General features: G+C 41.9%; 5 protein-coding genes across 8 annotated transcripts in view; 2 read left to right on the top strand and 3 right to left on the bottom strand.

Annotated features, from left to right (window-relative positions):
* Positions 1-782: 782 nt before the first annotated feature.
* Positions 783-10,882, top strand: agpat3 (1-acylglycerol-3-phosphate O-acyltransferase 3). Of its 4 annotated transcripts, none has more exons than XM_088383576.1 (10): positions 783-1,335; positions 5,946-6,003; positions 6,094-6,326; positions 6,461-6,630; positions 6,734-6,895; positions 7,379-7,532; positions 7,622-7,724; positions 8,250-8,325; positions 8,438-8,636; positions 8,884-10,882. In XM_088383576.1, exons 3-10 carry the CDS (start codon positions 6,149-6,151, stop codon positions 8,973-8,975), a joined length of 1,134 nt encoding a protein of 377 aa, XP_088239702.1. In that variant the 5' UTR covers positions 783-1,335; positions 5,946-6,003; positions 6,094-6,148; the 3' UTR covers positions 8,976-10,882. The 4 variants fall into 4 exon arrangements, with proteins under 4 accessions (XP_088239702.1, XP_088239704.1, XP_088239703.1 ...); XM_088383578.1 differs by lacking the exon at positions 783-1,335 and adding an exon at positions 2,809-3,526; XM_088383577.1 differs by lacking the exon at positions 783-1,335 and adding an exon at positions 4,770-4,914.
* LOC148394368 (olfactory receptor 6N1-like) lies at positions 9,709-14,549 on the bottom strand. The gene is made up of 2 exons (XM_088383581.1): positions 14,479-14,549; positions 9,709-13,285 (listed from the first exon to the last, which is right to left on the bottom strand). Exon 2 carries the CDS (start codon positions 13,231-13,233, stop codon positions 12,319-12,321), a length of 915 nt encoding a protein of 304 aa, XP_088239707.1. The 5' UTR covers positions 13,234-13,285; positions 14,479-14,549; the 3' UTR covers positions 9,709-12,318.
* Positions 11,698-19,120, top strand: part of LOC148394359 (alsin-like) — a 45,744-nt gene continuing 38,321 nt past the window's right edge. The window contains exons 1-2 of the mRNA XM_088383571.1: positions 11,698-11,944; positions 13,094-13,195. The gene's annotated coding sequence lies outside the window, so the exon portion shown is untranslated. The remainder of the gene's footprint in view (positions 11,945-13,093; positions 13,196-19,120) is intronic.
* LOC148394367 (olfactory receptor 10A3-like) lies at positions 15,240-16,202 on the bottom strand. The gene has a single exon (XM_088383201.1). The coding sequence runs from the start codon at positions 16,182-16,184 to the stop codon at positions 15,240-15,242; it is 945 nt and encodes a 314-aa protein (XP_088239327.1). The 5' UTR covers positions 16,185-16,202.
* Positions 17,549-18,463, bottom strand: LOC148394366 (olfactory receptor 1D2-like). Its single transcript, XM_088383200.1, has one exon. It carries the CDS (start codon positions 18,461-18,463, stop codon positions 17,549-17,551), a length of 915 nt encoding a protein of 304 aa, XP_088239326.1.

Here is a 19,120-nt window from a genome sequence, read left to right as displayed (position 1 = left end):
GTGTGTGTGTGTGATATATTTCTGTTTGTTGGCACTTGGCCCGGTCTCATAAAAACTGCTGTACCTCAAGTGCCTGCATGGAAATGTTCCAAATAAATGCCACCTATTTTAAAAGCATAAAACTAATGAATTCTTAATAAGAAATATTTTTGCAAAAAGGAGGAAGAGCGGTATTTCAAATGTCGGCTGCCAATTTCAGGGAAAATTTGCTTTTAAATTGTGAATAGTATCGCATACATAAAAAGACGGGCAATTAAACAGTATCCCCCTTGTCAAACCAAGTGCTAATACTGTGTGATTAGGGCCAGGTATGGCACTAATCCACAGCATGACGAGCTGGCATTAACCCTAATAATGCCACAGACGTCTTCACTCATATGCCAGGCAGAATCATTAAATGCTATATGGAAGAATATAGGACTAACTCAGCTGGGATAGGCTCCAGTACATCCAAGATCCTCATGATAAAGTGACAAAATGATACAGAAAATGGATAGACAGAGGAGTAATTATAGGTGATTTGTGCAAATCAGTGTTAAGAAGTATGAAACTGGTAGCCCTTAAATAAGTAACTTTCCGTTTCAAAAATGTTGCTGACCCCTGAACTTCGTTAAGCATACAATGAACTTTATATAGAATTTTTAAAGTGAGATAAAATGCGTGCCTTGGTTTGGTTCTAAGACGCAGATGTGCTGAAACACCAGCAGGGGGCAGACGAGGTCTAGACTTGTGCACACCAAAAGAGAAGAATAAACTTTATCCATGGGATATGCGCTGTAGAAATTATTATACGTGCGTATCAAAGAGATATGATTTTTTTAAATAGCTTGGTTTATTTCCCATCAAATACAGACTACATGTGTAATATTAAAACAAACAGGGATCGGGTTCTGTGCATTGTTTAAAAGTTTTAATTTAAAAGAACAAACACACCACTTTGGTAATGGAAGGAAGGAAGTAATAACAGCTAAGTGGTGAATGTATTATTGTAGAGGGCAGGTGTTTTGCAGATTATTGTGTGCGTTTTGTGAGAATGGGTGAGGGGGAGGGTGGTCCGGAGTGACCGGATGGACATCTTCAGAGGGGGGCTTTGAGGAAATGTGGCGCTTTCACCGACAAACAATGGTGCTCTTGAAAATCGCATGACCTCAAGTCATCTTTGTAACATCTCCGTTAACCCACGCCGTTGAGCTATAGTGTGCTCTCGAAAGGGGTCCGATAGTTGTTTTCTTTTTGTTTTTTTTCCTTCCCACAACCTGACCAGGCCCTGAACCATTGACTGAAGTATTCCAGGATCTCCGGTGCTGGTTTCAGTACAAAGTGATCAATTGTCAGGTAAGCCTATTGAGAATGTGCCTTACTGTCAGCTAGCTTTAGCTAGCTAACTAGCGTAGCATCGAAGGCTAGCAAGAAAGCCGCACGACCAACAACACACGCCCTTTGTTTTGAATATTCTCTTACTAACAACAACAAAAAAAGTCCTAACATGCTAACCCAGTCGGATAGTGGCTACCTTTCTGTCGATGAAGTTATTGGGGTAAATTCTACACATTCAAGGTAAGGTGCGGGGCTCATGTGCGCCACTCATTTGTCTTAGAATAGCTTCCAAACAGCTCGATTAATATTCTAATTTGTCATGGAAGGCAACCAAACTGCTTTCTACTGAGAGTTCACAGAATGGAGTATGACGTCTCCGGCACATGGATCACAGTTTACGGCTCACCATATGACCGCCGGCTGGCCGGCATGCTAGTAGCGTGTGGGGTCATAACGATGCCAAGTCAACTTGTTTTTACACCAAAAATAAATTGTGTAAAACAACGTATGAGTGTAGATCTACTGTCGTTGAACGATGTCACGATCTAATTCCAAGACAATTACAGGTGATGTTTAATAGAGAGAGCAAGGGGAGGTGGTGTGTAAATAATATGCCAGATTTGTCATTCATCATGCGGTTGTTGTGACAGCTAAAGGCTTGTTGCCGTTACCGTGCAGTGGAACCTTTGCAGGACATTTGAATGCCATTTAACTTGACTCACACGTTGGAATTAGACCAACATTTTTTGGGGGGGTGATGCTTCCACTGTTGCGTAATTATAGAAAAGATGTCCTGCTCTTTTTTTTCTTTTCTTTTTTTACAACAATAGCCTTGGGTCAATTCGTGGGTGCAAACCAGGGTTCACCAACCATTTTGAAACTGGTGCTCAAATTAACTCAGATCCTACATGTTAATAAAAATATTAGTAAGAATGGGAGGGTGGTCTTTGGAGGCCCCACTATAGCGATTTATCAAAGTACAGAATTTATTGTAAGTTTTTGACAAATTATTTGCCAGTGCAACAGAGAAAGTTGGTCACACCAATACTACCAATGGAAAAGTTAATGATGTACCACTCAACCACTTGAACATTCAAGAATTAAATATGCCCACTGACCAGTCTAAACCTACGTCCTACATTGGGACCGTCTGAAGTGAAATTTTAGCTTGTCGATATCTTTTTGAGCTGAAGCATTATTCCTGTGAAACAGATACTGGATAATACGTTTTGTGGTTTCAAAGTCCAAAAGAATTCGGTGATAAGGTGTTAAAGCGACGAAGGTTACATGTGTGGAGGTCTGCCTCAATACTACTTTCATAATCAATATAATTCACGAATAAACGTAATGCTCTTAAAGTCACATCATAAAGTTAAATGTGACTAACTGTGGTTTATTTTGGCGTCAAATCACAACTTTGATGTTAGTCACCGACAAGTCCTGCTGGCAGATGTTGCCAACTCAAGTCAGCAGTTATGTATTTCTGAATATATTATCACTGACTACTTTCTTCAGGACACATGGGGTGGAAGAGAACTCCAACAATTCAACGTTTTGTAGCCATCAAGATATTTTTGGCCTTGGGTTGTAAGCAAAATGATCATTTAAGAGATGCTAGCAAGACAACCAATAGCAAGATGGGCTGTCAAACTCTGCCAGACAACTGTTCCTCTCCGCAATGTTGGTTAATGGTAATGAAACGCGACATATCCAGGATGCCTGTCGCTCGCTAATCGTCACTAATCTAATCCACTGGATTAGGGAATGAGAATACAGTCAGCCGTTTGCTACGGGACGTGTGCCTACCTCCTACCTTTCGTCCATTAGTTGAATCTTCTTGCAGTCTACAGTGGATATTTGTTTTTTTTGCTGCTTGCTCTGAATTAGAGTCAAAAAAATTTTGTTGTTTTATTTTGTTGGTGGGGCTTCTTTGGTTGCCGGTAATTATTTGCTGATCAGGCAGTTCCTCCAACAGGTGTTCTTGTTGTCATCATAATCTCTTTCCTTCGGTTGGATTATGATGGATATGGAGCAGAGCAGCCTGTGAGTACCTGCTGGTGCTGCTGCTCACTGCCGGTATTTTGTTTTTATTTTGGCGCTCATTTGGTGAACCACCATCCGCCAAAATGCTAAACCAGAGTGCTGTGATGATCTTCACCGGGATTTGTGGGGCGCTGGTGCTTGTGGCAATGGCCTACTATGTCTACTGGTGAGTTATACTCATGATATTGGTGAATTTCAAGAGTAGGAAAGTAGACGGAGTGTAAGTTCCACTCAACCTACCGCTGATTATTTGTTGGTAATGGAACAAACAGCTGTCCATCTTAAGTAGCTTTAACCCAGTCAGCGACTAATCGTTCCGTCAAGTTCAGTTGCTTCTGCAGATGAGACTGTACTGAGAAACCATGAAACTATTTCAGATGGTTAATATTAGTATTTCGTTTTAATTATCATTACTACGGTATTTGGCGTCTCTCAAGGAGGTGTTCTCAAACAGAAAGAAGACAAACTGCAGATCAAGTCGAGGACAATAAAAAAATATCAGACGTGTTCCGGTGCTACAAAATAAGGAAGAGACCCAGATAATTTTGAGCTACTTGCGTTCACCACCAAAAATTAGTGTCCTGTTTTGAAAGTCTTTTGATAATAAATACAGTACCCATGACGAGGACCATCTAGACCTTGCAAATTTCTTGCAAGAAAAACTGGGTAAAGGATGCAGGAGACACAATTGACTCGAGAAGTTGCCATATGTTTTGGACATTCATGTGTTTGCAGCAAGTCTTTTCTTTTTCTTAATTTCACTATGGATAGTTTGATTTTTGTAATGTGAACCTGCTTTCAGAGGCCCCAATTAAATGTTAAGTTTTTGTTCAAAAGCACCTTTCTCAGTAGGCACTATGAGTTGCTGCTTCCGTTTTTTTTTTTTTTCTTGCCAGGCAAAGTGTCCAAAGTACACGCATGTGAGCTAGGTCAAAAAGTGTGTCAAGAGGAAATAAGAACAAAGGTCTTGGCAAGTGTGGAAATCTTTCTTTGACTTGCCCCCAAAATATTTCAATTTCAATTAGTATGTGTCAATGTAGTCCAAGACATAAATACAAACTTGCTACAAACATCCTTACTGTGCATCAGTATAAAACCTGAAATCTCAAATGATATTATTTTGTCACTTCACTGGTTCTTTTATCTCAAAATATTTTAGGTTGCATTACCTGACATGTTTCGGCTTGTACTTTCGCCTTCATCAGAGTGTCACTCAACTGTGACACTCGTGAAGTGATTAACAAGTAAAAATGAAATGAACTTAGTACAGATATTATTTTGTTGTAAATATGTTGCAACATTGTGGTATACGTTACACAACAAACAGATAAGGTACACAAGAGATCGGCGATAAGATACACATACTCCCATCAAAATGATATTTTCAGACCTCACCAACTTGACTCGAGCACTCCCGTTTAGCACAAAGGTCATTACGCCAACACGGATCACTACTTGATGACATGCAGTGACTTGGAGCACAGAGAATCACGTGACAATATTTCATCACTTGAACGCATTCTGTCTTTGCCACGGCGTATCGACCGAGCTGAGGTAATGTTGCTGCTGTATGACTGCAATCAATCAGTGTCTGTGTTAGTTTAATTGTTAGCCTACACATTGGAATGTCAGGTAAAACGAAAATTTAGCTCTTTAAAATGTTTCATTTGTGTGGAGATTTTTTTTTTTCCGCATGACATCTGCAGTTTATGTATGAGAATGAAGAAGGGGCAACTCATGGCAGTAAATGTTTCTTTTTTTAATTGGCGTTTTTAAAAATGGTTCAATCATAAAGTGGCTGTTAATTTTTATTATCACTAAGAATGTCACGGTCCTGGAGTATAGAAAGAATGTCCTCATGTAATGAACGTGCAAGTGTGGCCCATTAAAATTGACTGATTACTGCGTGTAGTTTGTACAGCTTGTATAAAAAGGAGGGGCGGTAAATTTTTATTCCATTTTTCATTATCCATCTGTCTTATTTTCCGTAGCCCTTGTGCTCATTAGTGCCGTGGGTGATCTGGACACTGCTCACCAGCCAATCAGTCAACTTTGAACCATAACACCATCGTGATAACATATTGCAATGGCAAGGTCAATTCCTTTGTTTTGCTTGTAGACTCACGATATTTTGGGTGTCAGATCCGAAGACAAATGTGAGAGCAAAGTTCAGAATTCCAGCTCTTATTTCATGGTAGTTATATCTTGATGTGTTCTGTCTGTAAGGCAATTCTTTTCTCTGGAGCGTGACAGAGCTGTTTTGCCAACAACTGCAATGGTGTATTTCTTACTGCTGAGCAAGAGCTATGGCGGGTACTTGTTCAGTCGCTGACATCTGTAATTTAAGATGGCAATCTAGGTGATTATCAGCAAGATGTAAGTCAAATTCAGTGTCTCTGTGGAGTGTGAAGCTAAGATAGATTGCGAGAAGCAGGAAATAGCCTTGGCAGACTTTAGTGTAGTCAGCATCATTGGTCCTATTCATAGCGATTCATTTTCTGAATATGACCAAATATTGGCATTTTTCAAAGGCCTTTTTTTTTTTTTTTTCAGCTCCTTATCATTAATTAAATCTCTGGTTTCAGGACTGTAGTATTGGCCGAAGGACCGTGCAAACGAGGCTTGTAAAAGGAGACCACCGTGGTGAGGAAATGACTTCATTTTCTCTGTCATTGATGGTAATTATTTTTTTTGATGATTCTTCTCTTACCCTGTGTGTGTTTCCTCCCTTAGGTTGGTCATCGTGTATAGAGAGGAGCCTCCTCAGCTCCCCTAGGCCTTCTGCATCATGGCTCTCCTGGCCTACATCAAGAGCCTGTTCATCCTTCAACTGTTGATGGGCTTTGTGTTTGTGGTGAGCGGCCTCATCATAAACTTCATCCAGCTGTGCACGTGCGTCATCTGGCCAATCAACAAGCAGCTCTATCGCAGAATCAACTGCCGGCTCGCCTACTCGCTCTGGAGCCGTGAGTAGATTAGATTTCTGTAGTTTGTGGTCAACCAGGAGATATTTTTGGACACGCGTGGATCCTTCCATCTTGCATGAACTTGAGGAGATTTGCTTTAGAGGGTCCATTTTCAAATTGTTGTTTCTGGACAGAGCTGGTGATGCTGCTGGAGTGGTGGTCCGGCACCGACTGCACTTTATACACGGACCAGGCCACGGTGGACAAATTTGGCAAGGAACACGCCATCATCATCCTCAACCACAACTATGAGATCGACTTCTTGTGTGGCTGGACCATGTGCGAGCGATACGGTATCCTGGGGGTCAGTTGGATTGATGTTATTTGCAGTCATTTAGCACATTTTAAAATGGTTGACCACAGTCATGATTTGAAAAGAAATGACAGTTGCCTCCGTTTCCCTTTAGAGTTCAAAAGTCTTAGCCAAGCATGAGCTGCTGAAGGTCCCTCTGATTGGCTGGACCTGGTACTTCTTGGAAATCGTATTTTGCAAAAGAAAGTGGGAAGAAGACCGCAAAACTGTCTTCAGCGGACTTGACAGGCTTAAGGACTACCCTGAACATATGTGGGTGAGTGCAAATCAACAGATTTTAAATTGCAATTCAAATATGCAAGCTTCAGTACAATTCAAAATCAGGTAAAACGTTCCCGTCAGGCAAATAAGCATTTGACTTCAAGTCTTGTAGGCTAGATCAAAATGGCCTTATCTCGTCTAGTCATTTTTAATCAACCTGCTTTTGGCTGTGAACAGAAACATAATATTGCAGTTTGACATCACAGCCAAATTTACAAATATAGATTTTAGATGAAGCAGAATGACCACTGAATATCCAGGGAACAAACAAATTCTTCCCTTTTGGCCTACTTTTTATCTTGCCAGTCGTATTCAAATGAAGCTCTCTGAGCGTTCCAGCTGTACTTAACATCTCACCGCAGGAGACTTGTTTTGTCCTTGAGCCCAGAATTTCCTCCTTAAAAATGCCACACTGAGCCTAAACAATCCCAGAGTTGTATTCTGCATGTGTTAACTTGGCAAATGCTCTCGCCCTCAGTTCTTGCTGTATTGCGAAGGTACCCGCTTTACAGAGAAGAAGCACCAAATAAGCATGCAGGTAGCAGAGAGCAAAGGCTTGCCCAAGCTCAAATATCATCTTCTACCACGCACCAAGGGCTTCACAACCACGCTGCGATGTCTGAAGGGCACAGGTACAGTGGAAAGGGACACACACGTCATATGTAACATTTCTTATTTGAAACCTCCCAACCCCCTTTTTTTTTTTTTTTTTTAAATACAGTGACTGCCGTTTATGACGTGACGCTCAACTTCAAAGATAAGCAGACCCCCACTCTCCTGGGCATCGTCAACGGCAAGAAATACAAAGCTGACATGAGCGTAAGGTGAGAAGGCGTCACTCATACGAGCCCACAGCCTTGTCTGAATGTGATCCCCTGCCCTCATGTGGCTATTGTTTGTGAATACGAGCCCCTTTGCTCATGTGGCTGTTGTTTCTCACGGGCCTTTTGCACTTAAACATAACTGCATAATTTGGCTAGGGCAAATAAATGATGACAGCTATACAATAATATTACCACTTTTGATGATAATCTTGTTGAGTAATACAACAGTCGAGAGTGGAACATGGAAACACTTTAGACCCAGAGAAAATCATTTGCGTCAGAATGTGAATCAGTGTGAAATAATAATTCCAGAGCGTGCTGATGAAGTCATTTACTTTAGTTGAGGGCGCCCCCTGATGATTGTAAAGTGCTACCGCTCACACATTGTTTTCACTATACGTTCACCCAATCATTCGTTTTCTGTCGGACTTGTCATTGTTAGGCTTACGGATGCCCGCATTTGTTCTCTTTATGGAAGTGGACTTGTAACTCTAGGCCTTGTTCTTGTTTTCCGCTTCACTGTAGACGTTTCCCTGTGGAAGAGATCCCAGAAGACGAGGCAGAGTGTGCCAACTGGCTGCATAAGCTCTACCAGGAGAAGGTAGTATGTCGTTTCATTCACATATGACAAGTGTGGTCATCACTTTTTCATCCAGTTCCAATGTGAGAAAATGGGTCCAGTTGTTGCTCATGAATTTTTTCCACCCTGCCAGGATGCCTTACAGGAGACATACAGCAAGGAAGGCAAGTTCCCGGGGCCCACAATAATCCCTCCTCGCCGTCTGTGGACACTGCTCAACTTCCTGTTCTGGGCCATGCTGCTGCTTTCACCACTTATCAAATTTGCATGCGGAGTGGCGGTCAGCGGCTCTCCGCTGCTCATTATCGGCTTCATCATCTTCCTCGTCATAGGTACGGCTAACGGTTGAAGACCCCTGTGCAAAGTTTGAAAACTGTGCAGTGTTTTTTACAGCTCGCACGTGTTGGCAAATGTAGACGCGTGAAGATATGAGATCATGCACATAGCTTTTGAGAACACAGACAAGAACTTGATTTTTCGCCCATTTTGAAGCCTCATTTTGTTTTATGCTTAGCGATTTCTTTTTCCCATCATTTCAGTCTTCTCTGTTGAGTGTTTATTGTTTCTCTCTCTCCCCAGCCTCTGTTGCAATCCGTCGCCTGATCGGCGTCACGGAGGTCAACAAGACGGGTTCCAGTTATGGTGACCAGGAGGCCAAGAAACAAAACTAACACACCCTAGACTGACTCCCGCTCTCCTCCTGCCGTCCAATTGGTCACCAAGGTCGGGGGGGGGGAGACCCGGCCGTGAAACCACAATAGAGAGCAGACTTAGAAACCCTAAAGAGTAAATTTACCGGAGGTCAACAAGACATGAGGTGGGAGGGGAGGAGGGGGGAGATGGTGCACTGCATCTAAAGCCAAGTAGTGACCCGTTTTCCACAGCCAAGCCCCGTTAATCCTGCCGATTTTAAACCTCTCACCTCCTAACCTACCTGCAGTCACGTGGAAGGCCACAAACATAGCCTGCGTCTTGCTTTGCACTACCTCCCCAACAAACCACACTTACTGTCCGTCGTCACCCAATTAGGAAGCGGCGGTGTTCTTCTAGTCAGAACAGGGCCCTCCATCCATGTGCCCCCACCCCCGTCTCCTTTTCACACGCCTGTGTTTCTTTTTTTTTAAAGCAAAAACTTCACTAAACCATGGAAACATGACCATTATTTTTTTTGTAATCATTTTGTGTGATCATCATGACCTAGTCTCCTTTTCGAGGGGGCGGGGGGGTTCTTCAAAAAGGGCTGTGCATGTGCAAGCTGTCATACCTGACCTAAAGCTCTGGAAATCATTTTCCGAAACTAAATGCTCTTCATGTTGTAAGTAGCATATAGAATGAAATTAATAAAAAAAAAAAATCATTTTACTTCATTGTTATTTTATTCAAAATGTTTAACGCTGCTCCTGAAAACTTTAAACAAAAAAGAATTACATTGTGTATTCAAAACATTTACATAGCTTTGCATTCATTCCATTTGTTTTGCTTTATGCTAACAAAGAAATATGCCATAGAAAGGCTAATCACTAGCACAGGTGCTGTGTTCGAACCCTTTAAGCAATGGATATTTGAACACAAAACGGTGCAGCAGCACATATCGACTGACAAGCTTTTATAGATCAAATTTAAAAAACAATGTAAATATCTCAAAAATCAGATGCGCTAGACATTTTTTTTTAAATCATTTTGAAATCAATCATCTCCATAATGGTACGTTCCAGAGCTAACATCCTTATTTTTCTAATTCAAACAACTCTCCCTTCCCCCTCAAACACTAGTCAGCCAGCAACCATGACAGGTGAAGAGTGTGTGGGGGTTGTTCTGCCAGATTCCAGGCTAAAGGTCACCAGTTGTCTCCACGTAGCCTCACGCAGCTGTTGACATAAAATTTGCCTGGCCACTTATAGACTGTAGTCGTAGTGCTAAGTTAACCTTTGCCTTAAATCAAGCTTGCTCAGGCAAGGGGCCCGCGTCCTCCCTCACCTCCACCACTTTCGACCATGTCAAACGACACGGATATTTTCCACACGTCCTAGTTACTTAGTCACGAGTAACCCCCAACACGTTACATATTCCACTCTCCTTCCACCTCCCTCCTGTGCCACATGTAGCGTCCATCCAAAGTTTTTTACGTACGTACTTCCTCCATTCTCACCATCCATTGAGATTTTCATGCAAGCCTTAAAACTAGACTGCTTCTTCTGGTTTGTGTTGACTGACTGAGCCCCTGAGCTGTACAGGATCAAAGTTTGTAAAATACTGAGTAGAAAATGAAGAGGAAGATGACTCACTGGTGTATTACAACTACTGCAGAATAATTTTGAAAGATCCAGCTGAGTAGTCGCAGAGTTCCTTCTTCTCCTGCAATTCTATCACAGAAGAGACGCAGGCGTTTGGCACAGGATGTTTTTTTTATTTGGTCAACAAAAGTGAAATCTGACACCACCATGTTTTTAAAAAGAATTTACGCTAATCATGCATTCCTCTCGAGTCATCTGCTTTTTTTGTTTTATTTTTGTTTTTGTTTTTTGGTCCATCACCCCCACCCCACCCTCACCTGTTATTAAAAGACTTGAATCACAAAGCAACTCTCAGTGCATTTTCTTTGGACTTTGTGTTTGTCTCAAAAATGCAGCACAGACTCACGTACTAACTGATCTCCATCTTCTCCTCATATCATCCTTCAGCAAACATGCATTCCACCATTCACAAATTCCACCATACTCATTTAATGGTGCACCAGAGTGGAACAATGTACATAAAAGAAATGAATGTCTTTTTTTTTTTTATATATATAACTTGGTTCCTGCTGTTCTTTTAGAGAAACGACACCAAAAGCATTTCCCACATCGTGTGTATACTGTAAATGTGTTCATAATGTAAATCATAGATTTAGAAAATTGCTCTCCAGTAGGTAAACTGGTCTCCAAGGTGCACTTTGGAATATCTCACCAATATTGTGTGTATGAGAAGCTGTACATACTTGAGCTGATGGTGTGTGTGTCTGAAGCTGAAGCCCACCACTAAAATCATGTCCCAGATTCCAACTTTGTAACAGCACCTCAGTTTCTTACTGTAGTCAGTCTTGCATGCGGTCACTGAATCACATTAATTCTGACTCAGGGACTTTAATGGGACATGCAGCAGCTCTGGAATGAACTCTGAATCTGAAATAAGATCAATAAAAAAAATAATAACCCCCAAAGTGGTTTTGTTGAGGGTGTGTGATTGTTTTTGTTAACTTTGTCAATATAACTTTGTAAGATGGATGCAAGGTGTGCTGGGCTGTCAAAATAGCATTCACAAATAAGCTGTTTTAACAGATCCGTTTGTGACGTCACTTACCCCACCTTCGTTCATTTTATGGCGTCACTAATCCCGTTCATACAATTTTTACTCTATAGCCATGCCAAAGTTTCCAACGCAAACAACCACGCAAGCATGGCTGGATAACAGTGTCTTTCTTCTTCCTACAACCGAGCTACAGAAATGGACTTTATGCATGGAATGCACGCCTAAACAGCTCCCAAAACGTTTGTGGCAAACATTTTAAGGATGACAGTTTGTGCAATCTGGGACAATACAATTGAGGATTAGCAGGACATTTTTCGCACCTCTGTCTGGAACAGCAAGTGACACTGTCCAAGTAAGTCTATTTTGGAATTATTTGTTTGTGTATATGATATATTGTGGATTTCTTTGAGTAGTTCGTTAGCTTTGCAGCCAACAGCCCGGTTGCTGTAACATCGACGCTAGACAGGTAAACCCGTCGTGGCGTGCGCACTTGCAGGCCAGCCAGGGCGCACCGTGAAGTGTATTTTGAAAATTATTCGGGGCAGTGGACCTCCAGCGATGGAAGTGCATATGTTAATATTTCTTTAAAATGCCGACGTCAAAATTCAATGTAAAGTGTGTGGAGCAGGTGAGCCTTGGCCACGCCCACCCCCAAAAATCCACTCATTCAGCCCATTAAAGTTCTCCTTTTAGTTAGCCCTAACAACAGCACCGACTTCCACAATCTCACACTATTTTGAAGATGTGTTTGCGTATATGTGATAGTTTCAAGCCATACACGAGAGGGTTGAGAACTGGCGGAATCATCACAAACGCCAAAGACAAAATGATGACAAGGAAAGGATTCATCTCCTCCAGATTGGACCTACTCAGGGCTACATCACAAAACATGGTGGTGGAATAACTAACACAAGACACCACGTGTGGCAAACAGCTCTGGAAAACACTGCCCTTAAATTTTGCAGAATGTCTCCAGGTGGCAATTATGATGCGCATGTACGTGTAGAGAATGAAGACCAACGGTAGGAAAACGCTAAAGAAGGTAACGAATATGCCGGTCTTATTTCTAAACTCCATGGACCCGCATAACAGACTGACCACATTCCAGTTTGCGCAGAACACCTTGTGGATCTTGTTGCCACACAGGGGCTGCTTGGCCAACCCGGAGATGTTTCTTGTGAGAAAGGCGGCGGGGATGAGCCACGCCAAGCCAACCAGGCTCAAGGCCTTTTTCACCGTCATCCTGGTGTGGTAGTGCAGCGGATGGCACACGGCCAGGTAGCGGTCGTAGGCCATGACGCACAGCGTGGTCATTTCGTTGGCACCGTACGTGTAGATGAAGTAGATCTGCAAGAGGCAGGCAGTGTGGGAGATCAGGTGAACGTCGGATGCCAGGTCCATTAGGAAGCGGGGGAAGAAGCTCGTGGAGCCGTACAAGGCGTTGAAGCACAAGCTGGCCACAAAAATGTACATGGGCTCATGAAGGGTCTTCTCGTGGCAGATGGTCACCAGGACGGCCCAGTTGGCGCACACGATGAAGACGTAGAGGAGGAGGAATAACACCAGTGCTGGGTAGCGGTACGGACCGATGTTCATGAATAAGGTGAGGTTAAAGTAAGGAAAAAGTGTTAGGTTGGGCATCCTTAAATGCTCCACAGCCTTTGAGTCATAACAACCTGTTACTTGACACTGTCTGTGAAAAGAGGGAAAATAATTAGTAATATATATTTTTATCTGTCAATGCAATGATGTTTCATCAGTGCTATAAAGGGTTAAAATCATGGAGTCGTCCTATCTAAATAATTTTGCTGTTTTTGTATACATATTTTTTGTTCAAACATACTTAGTGTCAACATGCTATTTTCACAAATGTTTTATTGATTTTACTTTCAGTCCTGTAACTCACATGAAGAGTCATTCTTCTAATCAAAAGATGATATGGCCATGAGTAGTTAGGTTGTGTTATCAGATTTAGAGTTGAAAAGACAACAAATGGTGCTGATTTGCATCATCCATAAATTCATTCATTTTCTGCATTAAATGTTAATATTAATGTTATTCAAATTATTGGCAACACAAACAAACTGGCAGACTTTTTTCCCCAGCACAAACGTGAAGTGCACAGTCTTTTATTTTCCTTCTTTTTCTCTCTCTCTCTCTCACACACACACACACACACACACACACACACACACACACACACACACACACACACACACACACACACACACACACACACACATACACACACACACATGCAGCCCCCCCAAGACTCGAACCTCTGCCCTCCCACTCCAAAGCCCGAATCCCTAATGTTACTTAGTGTGTAAATGGCTTTGATTTATTAAAGTCAGTTATTTTCAAAACAATTTCAGTAATATGAAAAGAAATATCACATCATTGTAAATATTCTTTTTCTATCATTTTAGCTCTAGATGTCACTAAATAATACGCACTGTACATTTAAAGCATACGATCGTAATCCACAAATAGGACATGGGGTTCTTTTTTGTCACATCACTTTTGACTACAAACAAAAAGCAGTAGAAGTACCGTTGCGGGCATCTGGGTTTTATTCAATGTGGCCCTCAAAAGTCCCCGGACCCAGCCTGGCCCTCTCGGTATATCTCAAACACTTCATCAGCATCATTTTCCAACTGTTCTCATCATAAACACTCAAGTTTTTGTCACTTTCAACTCCCTTGCACAAGACTTAATTTGCTGAAACAATCCATCCATCCATTTTCTATGGCTACCACTTCTCCTCCATTGTCCTCTCTCGACAAAATTGGGCTCATGATGGTTTTTCACACCCTAAATCGACGTTTGAAATTCAAGCATATAAACATGACACGCTCAGCAGCCAGAAATATACGGCATACTTACCAACACGTGTCTTCATGCTCTTGTCCGTGATGGACTGCTGACGTTGGAAGACTCACTCACCACGAGCGCACGCGTCTTTTAAGGCCGTCTCTTTGCACCCTGGGGAATTTTTCTGAGTCCGGCTTCGTGGCAGATAGTAACAAAGTAGAAATACTTTGTTACAAAGTACAAATGTTTTGTTACTGTACTGAGGTAGTTTTTTTTTTTCAGAGCTCTTTTCTTTACTTGAGTGTTTATTTTCTTAAAAACGTTTTGCATGAACTCCAAGCATTTAAAAGAAAAAAATTGTATTTTATACTCCTTACTTTGTAAAAAAAAAATCACCTTGTTACTTTTATTCATGACTACATAAAAAATAGGACGTCAACTAAGATTGAGATCGTAATTGGAATCCTAATTGAAAGGCATTAAAACAGAATAGAAGCTTTAATGATGATTGCAACACATTTGGAGATACTAAAAACAGGCTTCTCACTTTGAGAAAATGTTATTTTTATTCTATAAATAAGAAATAAATCACACAACAATACATTTATTACATTTTTTTGTTTTACTGTCTGATTATGTTGCATTACAATCTGCATACTGCAAATACAAGTGATAAAAAAAACTTTATTTGGATCAATTAAAAACGTCAAAGACTTAAGAATCATTTGATTGCATTTTAATTTTTTAATACAATATAATAAATCTCATTTAACTACACTTCCTTGCAGTAGGTTAAATTAGTTAGTTATACTCAGTTAATTTTTGGCGGAATGTCACAGCATCTTGAAGATATGTCTACGTATATCTGATAGCTTCATCCCGTACACCATGGGGTTGAGAACTGGCGGAATCATCACAAACTCTAAAGACAAAATGATGGCAAGGAAGGAATTCATCTCCTCCACATTGTACCTGCTCAAGGCTATATCGCAAAATATGGCGATGGAAAAAATGACAAAGGAGATCATGTGTGGCAAACAGCTGTGGAAAACTCTGCCCTTGAATTTTGCAGAGCGTCTCCAGGTGGTCTCAATAATGCGCGTGTATGTGTAGAGAACGAAGGCCAGCGGGAGGAAAACGGTACAAATTGTCACTAGCATGCCCACCACGTTGTTGACCATCGTGGACACGCAAGAGAGCTCAACTACATTCCAGTTAGCACAAAACACCTTGTGGATCTCGTTGCCGCAAAGGGGCAGCGTTGCGGACAGATAGATGACCGTGCTTAAGATGAATACGGGGATGAGCCACGCCAAGCCGACCAGGCTCAGGGCCTTCTTCACCGTCATCCTGGTGTGGTAGTGCAGCGGATGGCACACGGCCAGGTAGCGATCGTAGGCCATGACGCACAGCGTGGTCATTTCGTTGGCACCGTACGTGTAGATCAAGTAGATCTGCGCGTAGCAGGCCACGCGGGAAATCAGGTGAACGTCGGATGCCAGGTCCAGCAGGAAGCGGGGGAAGAAGCCCATGGAGCCGTACAGGGCGTTGATTGACAAGCTGGCCACAAAAATGTACATGGGCTCGTGAAGGGTTTTCTCGCGACAGATGGTCACCAGGACGGCCCAGTTGGCGCACACGATGAAGACGTAGAGGAGGAGGCATGCCGCCAGCGCAGGGTAGCGGTACGAGCCGATGTTTATGAACATTGTGAGGTTAAAGTAAGGAGGAAGCGTTAGGTTGGGCATCCTTACATGCTCCACATCCTCGTGAGTCATAACAACCTGTTACTTGACACCGTCTATGAAAAGAGAAAAGAGAAGGGTGGTTCTCAGAAAGTATGGTACAATATGTGACACAAAAATTCAAAAAGAACCAGGTCAAAATTATATATGCTTTAAATAAATATAGTTTGTAAGCCCTTTGGTCACAACAAATTGTTAAATGTGTTTTACTCACTTGGTACCTGAGCAGCAAGAACTTAGCAGTCAAGTCAATGAATATTTTATAATGAAATATTTTTACACTTGACACAATGCAATATATTAAATGAATTATTGAATGCAGGATTAATTAAATGAATTATTGAATGCAGGAGCCTCAAAACGCAATCCAGGCTGGCATAGTTCTTATCGCTGGCAGTCCGCACATCACATAAAACCACTCGGCACTACTCGTGCTCGAACGAATTGGTTCAGAACAATACAGTTGACTTGCAGTTAACACACACGTGCACAAAAACACATCAAACACTTCTGTTGTGACATCAAATCATTCCTCATTAAGCACAATTGTACTCCAATGTGAATGCAATCACATCATTGACCCTCTTTGGTCACACTACTCTGCTGCAGACTTGTGGAAAACTGAATTCAGCAGTGATGATCCAAAATCTCAAAATGTTTGTCCCTAATATTTTTTTACGGGATAAATAGAGGTTTCAAGAATACAAACATGACACGCTCAGCAGCCACAAACATAGTGCATACTCACCAACACGTTTCTTCATGTTGTTGTCCGTGAGCTACTGCTCACGTTTAAGCTAGACTCACTCACCTCGAGCGCACGCGTCTTTTAAGGCCGTCTCTTTGCACCCTTGGGAATTTTTCTGACACCAGCTCAGTGGCAGATAGTAACAGAGTACAAATACTTTGCTGATGTACTGATGTAGATTTTATTTCAGGGTATCTGTGCTTTAGATAAGTTGTACCTGATAGATTTGTTAATTATTTATGACATCACAGTGTAAAAAATGAGATTGAGAACTTGATTGATTGCTATCTTGGAATCTTAAAAGGTGGGAAAAATAAAAATAAATAATAGTCGTCATTGGCACTAGAAACCATCTGGGATTTATTGAACATGGAACTTTCCTGAGACTTAACTGGAATGTTCTTGTCATCAGTGAAGAGAAACATTGTTTTGGATATGAAATAAATCACACAACACATTTACTGTGTAACATTTAATTGGTGATGATGTCACAGTCACTAAAGATTTGTATTAAACAAAAACCCTGCGTGCTTAAAACTGACTTTCTTTATGGACAATAAATTAAATTATCTAAAAATAATGAATCTTAACATTAATTTCAGTTCAACTTGCTGCCTTAATAAGGAAAAGTAGTACCACAATCCCCATCTCACACCATCTTGAAGATGCGTTTACGTATATATGATAACTTCATCCCGTACACCAGGGGGTTGAGAAGCGGCGGAATAACCACAAACTCTAGCGATAAGATGATGGCAACAAAAGCGTTCATCTCCTTCACATTTTGCCTGCTCAGCACAATATCACAAAACGCGGTGATGGAATAAACGACAACAGAGATCATGTGCGGCAAACAACTCTGAAATACTCTCCCCTTGAATTTGGCCGAGCGTCTCCAAGTCATGCTTATGATGCGTGTGTATGTGTAGAGAACGAACGCGAGCGGAAGGAAAGCGGTGCAGATGCTCATGAACATGCCCACCACGTTGTTGACCATCGTGGACACGCATGACAGCTTCACTACATTCCAGTTAGCGCAAAACACCTTGTGGATCTCGTTGCCGCAGAGGGGCAGCGTTGTGGACAGGTAGATGAGTGTGGTGAGAAAGATGGCGGGAATGAGCCATGCCAGGCTGACCAGGGTCAGGGCTTTCTTCACCGTCATCCTGGTGTGGTAGTGCAGCGGATGGCACACGGCCAGGTAGCGATCGTAGGCCATGACGCCCAGCGTGGTCATTTCGTTGGCACTGTACGTGTAGATGAAATAGATCTGCGTGAAGCAGGCCACACGTGAGATCAGGTGAACGTCGGACGCCAGGTCCAGCAGGAAGCGGGGGAAGAAGCCCGTGGAGCCGTACAAGGCGTTAAAGCACAAGCTGGCGACAAAAACGTACATGGGCTCGTGAAGGGTCTTCTCACGGCAGATGGTCACCAGGACGGCCCAGTTGGCGCACACGATGAAGACGTAGAGGAGGAGGAATGACACCAGTGCTGGGTAGCGGTACGGGCCGACGTTCATGAATATGGTGAGGTTAAAATAAGGATGAAGCGTTAGATTGGGCATCCTTACACGCCCGCAAACTCAGAAGACAAAACAACCTGTTACTTGACACCGTCTATGAAAAGAGAAAAGAAGGGTGGTTCTCAGAAAGTATGGTGACACCAAAATTCAAAATGAACCAGGACAAAATTATATATGCTTTATTTCAAACCTTCCTGTGGTGTGCTATGACTAAATTAATATGAATTATAAATGAATATAAATTATAAATGTCAGCCCTTTGGTCGCAAGAGATTGTTAAAGGTTGTTTTACTCCTTTGTTTCATAATGCAGTGCTTGGTACCTGAGCAGCCAGAACTTAGCACTCAATTATTACAATTATTAATGTGGAAGCCTCAAAACACAATCCCGGCTGGGATAGTTCATATCACTGGCACTCCGCACATCACATAAAGCCATTCAGCACTACTCGTGCTTGAACGAGTTGGTTCAGAACAATACAGTTGACTTGCAGTTAACACACACATGCACAAAAACACATCAAACACTTCTGTTGTAACATCAAATTATTGCTCATTAAGCACAATTGCACTCCAATGTGAATGAATCATTGACCCTCTTTGGTCACGCTACTCTGCTGCAGACTTGTGGAAAACGGAATTCAACAGTGATGATCCAAAATCTCTAAATGTTTGTCCCTAATATTTTTTTACGGGATAA

This window comes from Syngnathus floridae, chromosome 8, assembly GCF_059516105.1.
Source record: "Syngnathus floridae isolate MCC-2025c chromosome 8, RoL_Sflo_1.0, whole genome shotgun sequence".
Lineage (NCBI taxonomy): Eukaryota > Metazoa > Chordata > Actinopteri > Syngnathiformes > Syngnathidae > Syngnathus > Syngnathus floridae.
Note: the sequence above shows the minus strand (reverse complement) of the source record. Positions and strands in the feature narration are given on the sequence as shown.

What these genes read in the sequence shown, in the direction of transcription:
- LOC148394368 (XM_088383581.1), bottom strand. Translation starts at nt 13,233, where the DNA reads ATGCCCAACCTAACACTTTTTCCTTACTTTAACCTCACCTTATTCATG.
- LOC148394366 (XM_088383200.1), bottom strand. Translation starts at nt 18,463, where the DNA reads ATGCCCAATCTAACGCTTCATCCTTATTTTAACCTCACCATATTCATG.
- LOC148394367 (XM_088383201.1), bottom strand. Translation starts at nt 16,184, where the DNA reads ATGACTCACGAGGATGTGGAGCATGTAAGGATGCCCAACCTAACGCTT.
- agpat3 (XM_088383576.1), top strand. Translation starts at nt 6,149, where the DNA reads ATGGCTCTCCTGGCCTACATCAAGAGCCTGTTCATCCTTCAACTGTTG. An exon ending in GCGATGTCTGAAGGGCACAG is followed by an intron (nt 7,533 to 7,621) that starts GTACAGTGGAAA and finishes TTTTAAATACAG; the next exon opens with TGACTGCCGTTTATGACGTG. An exon ending in ATAAGCTCTACCAGGAGAAG is followed by an intron (nt 8,326 to 8,437) that starts GTAGTATGTCGT and finishes CCACCCTGCCAG; the next exon opens with GATGCCTTACAGGAGACATA.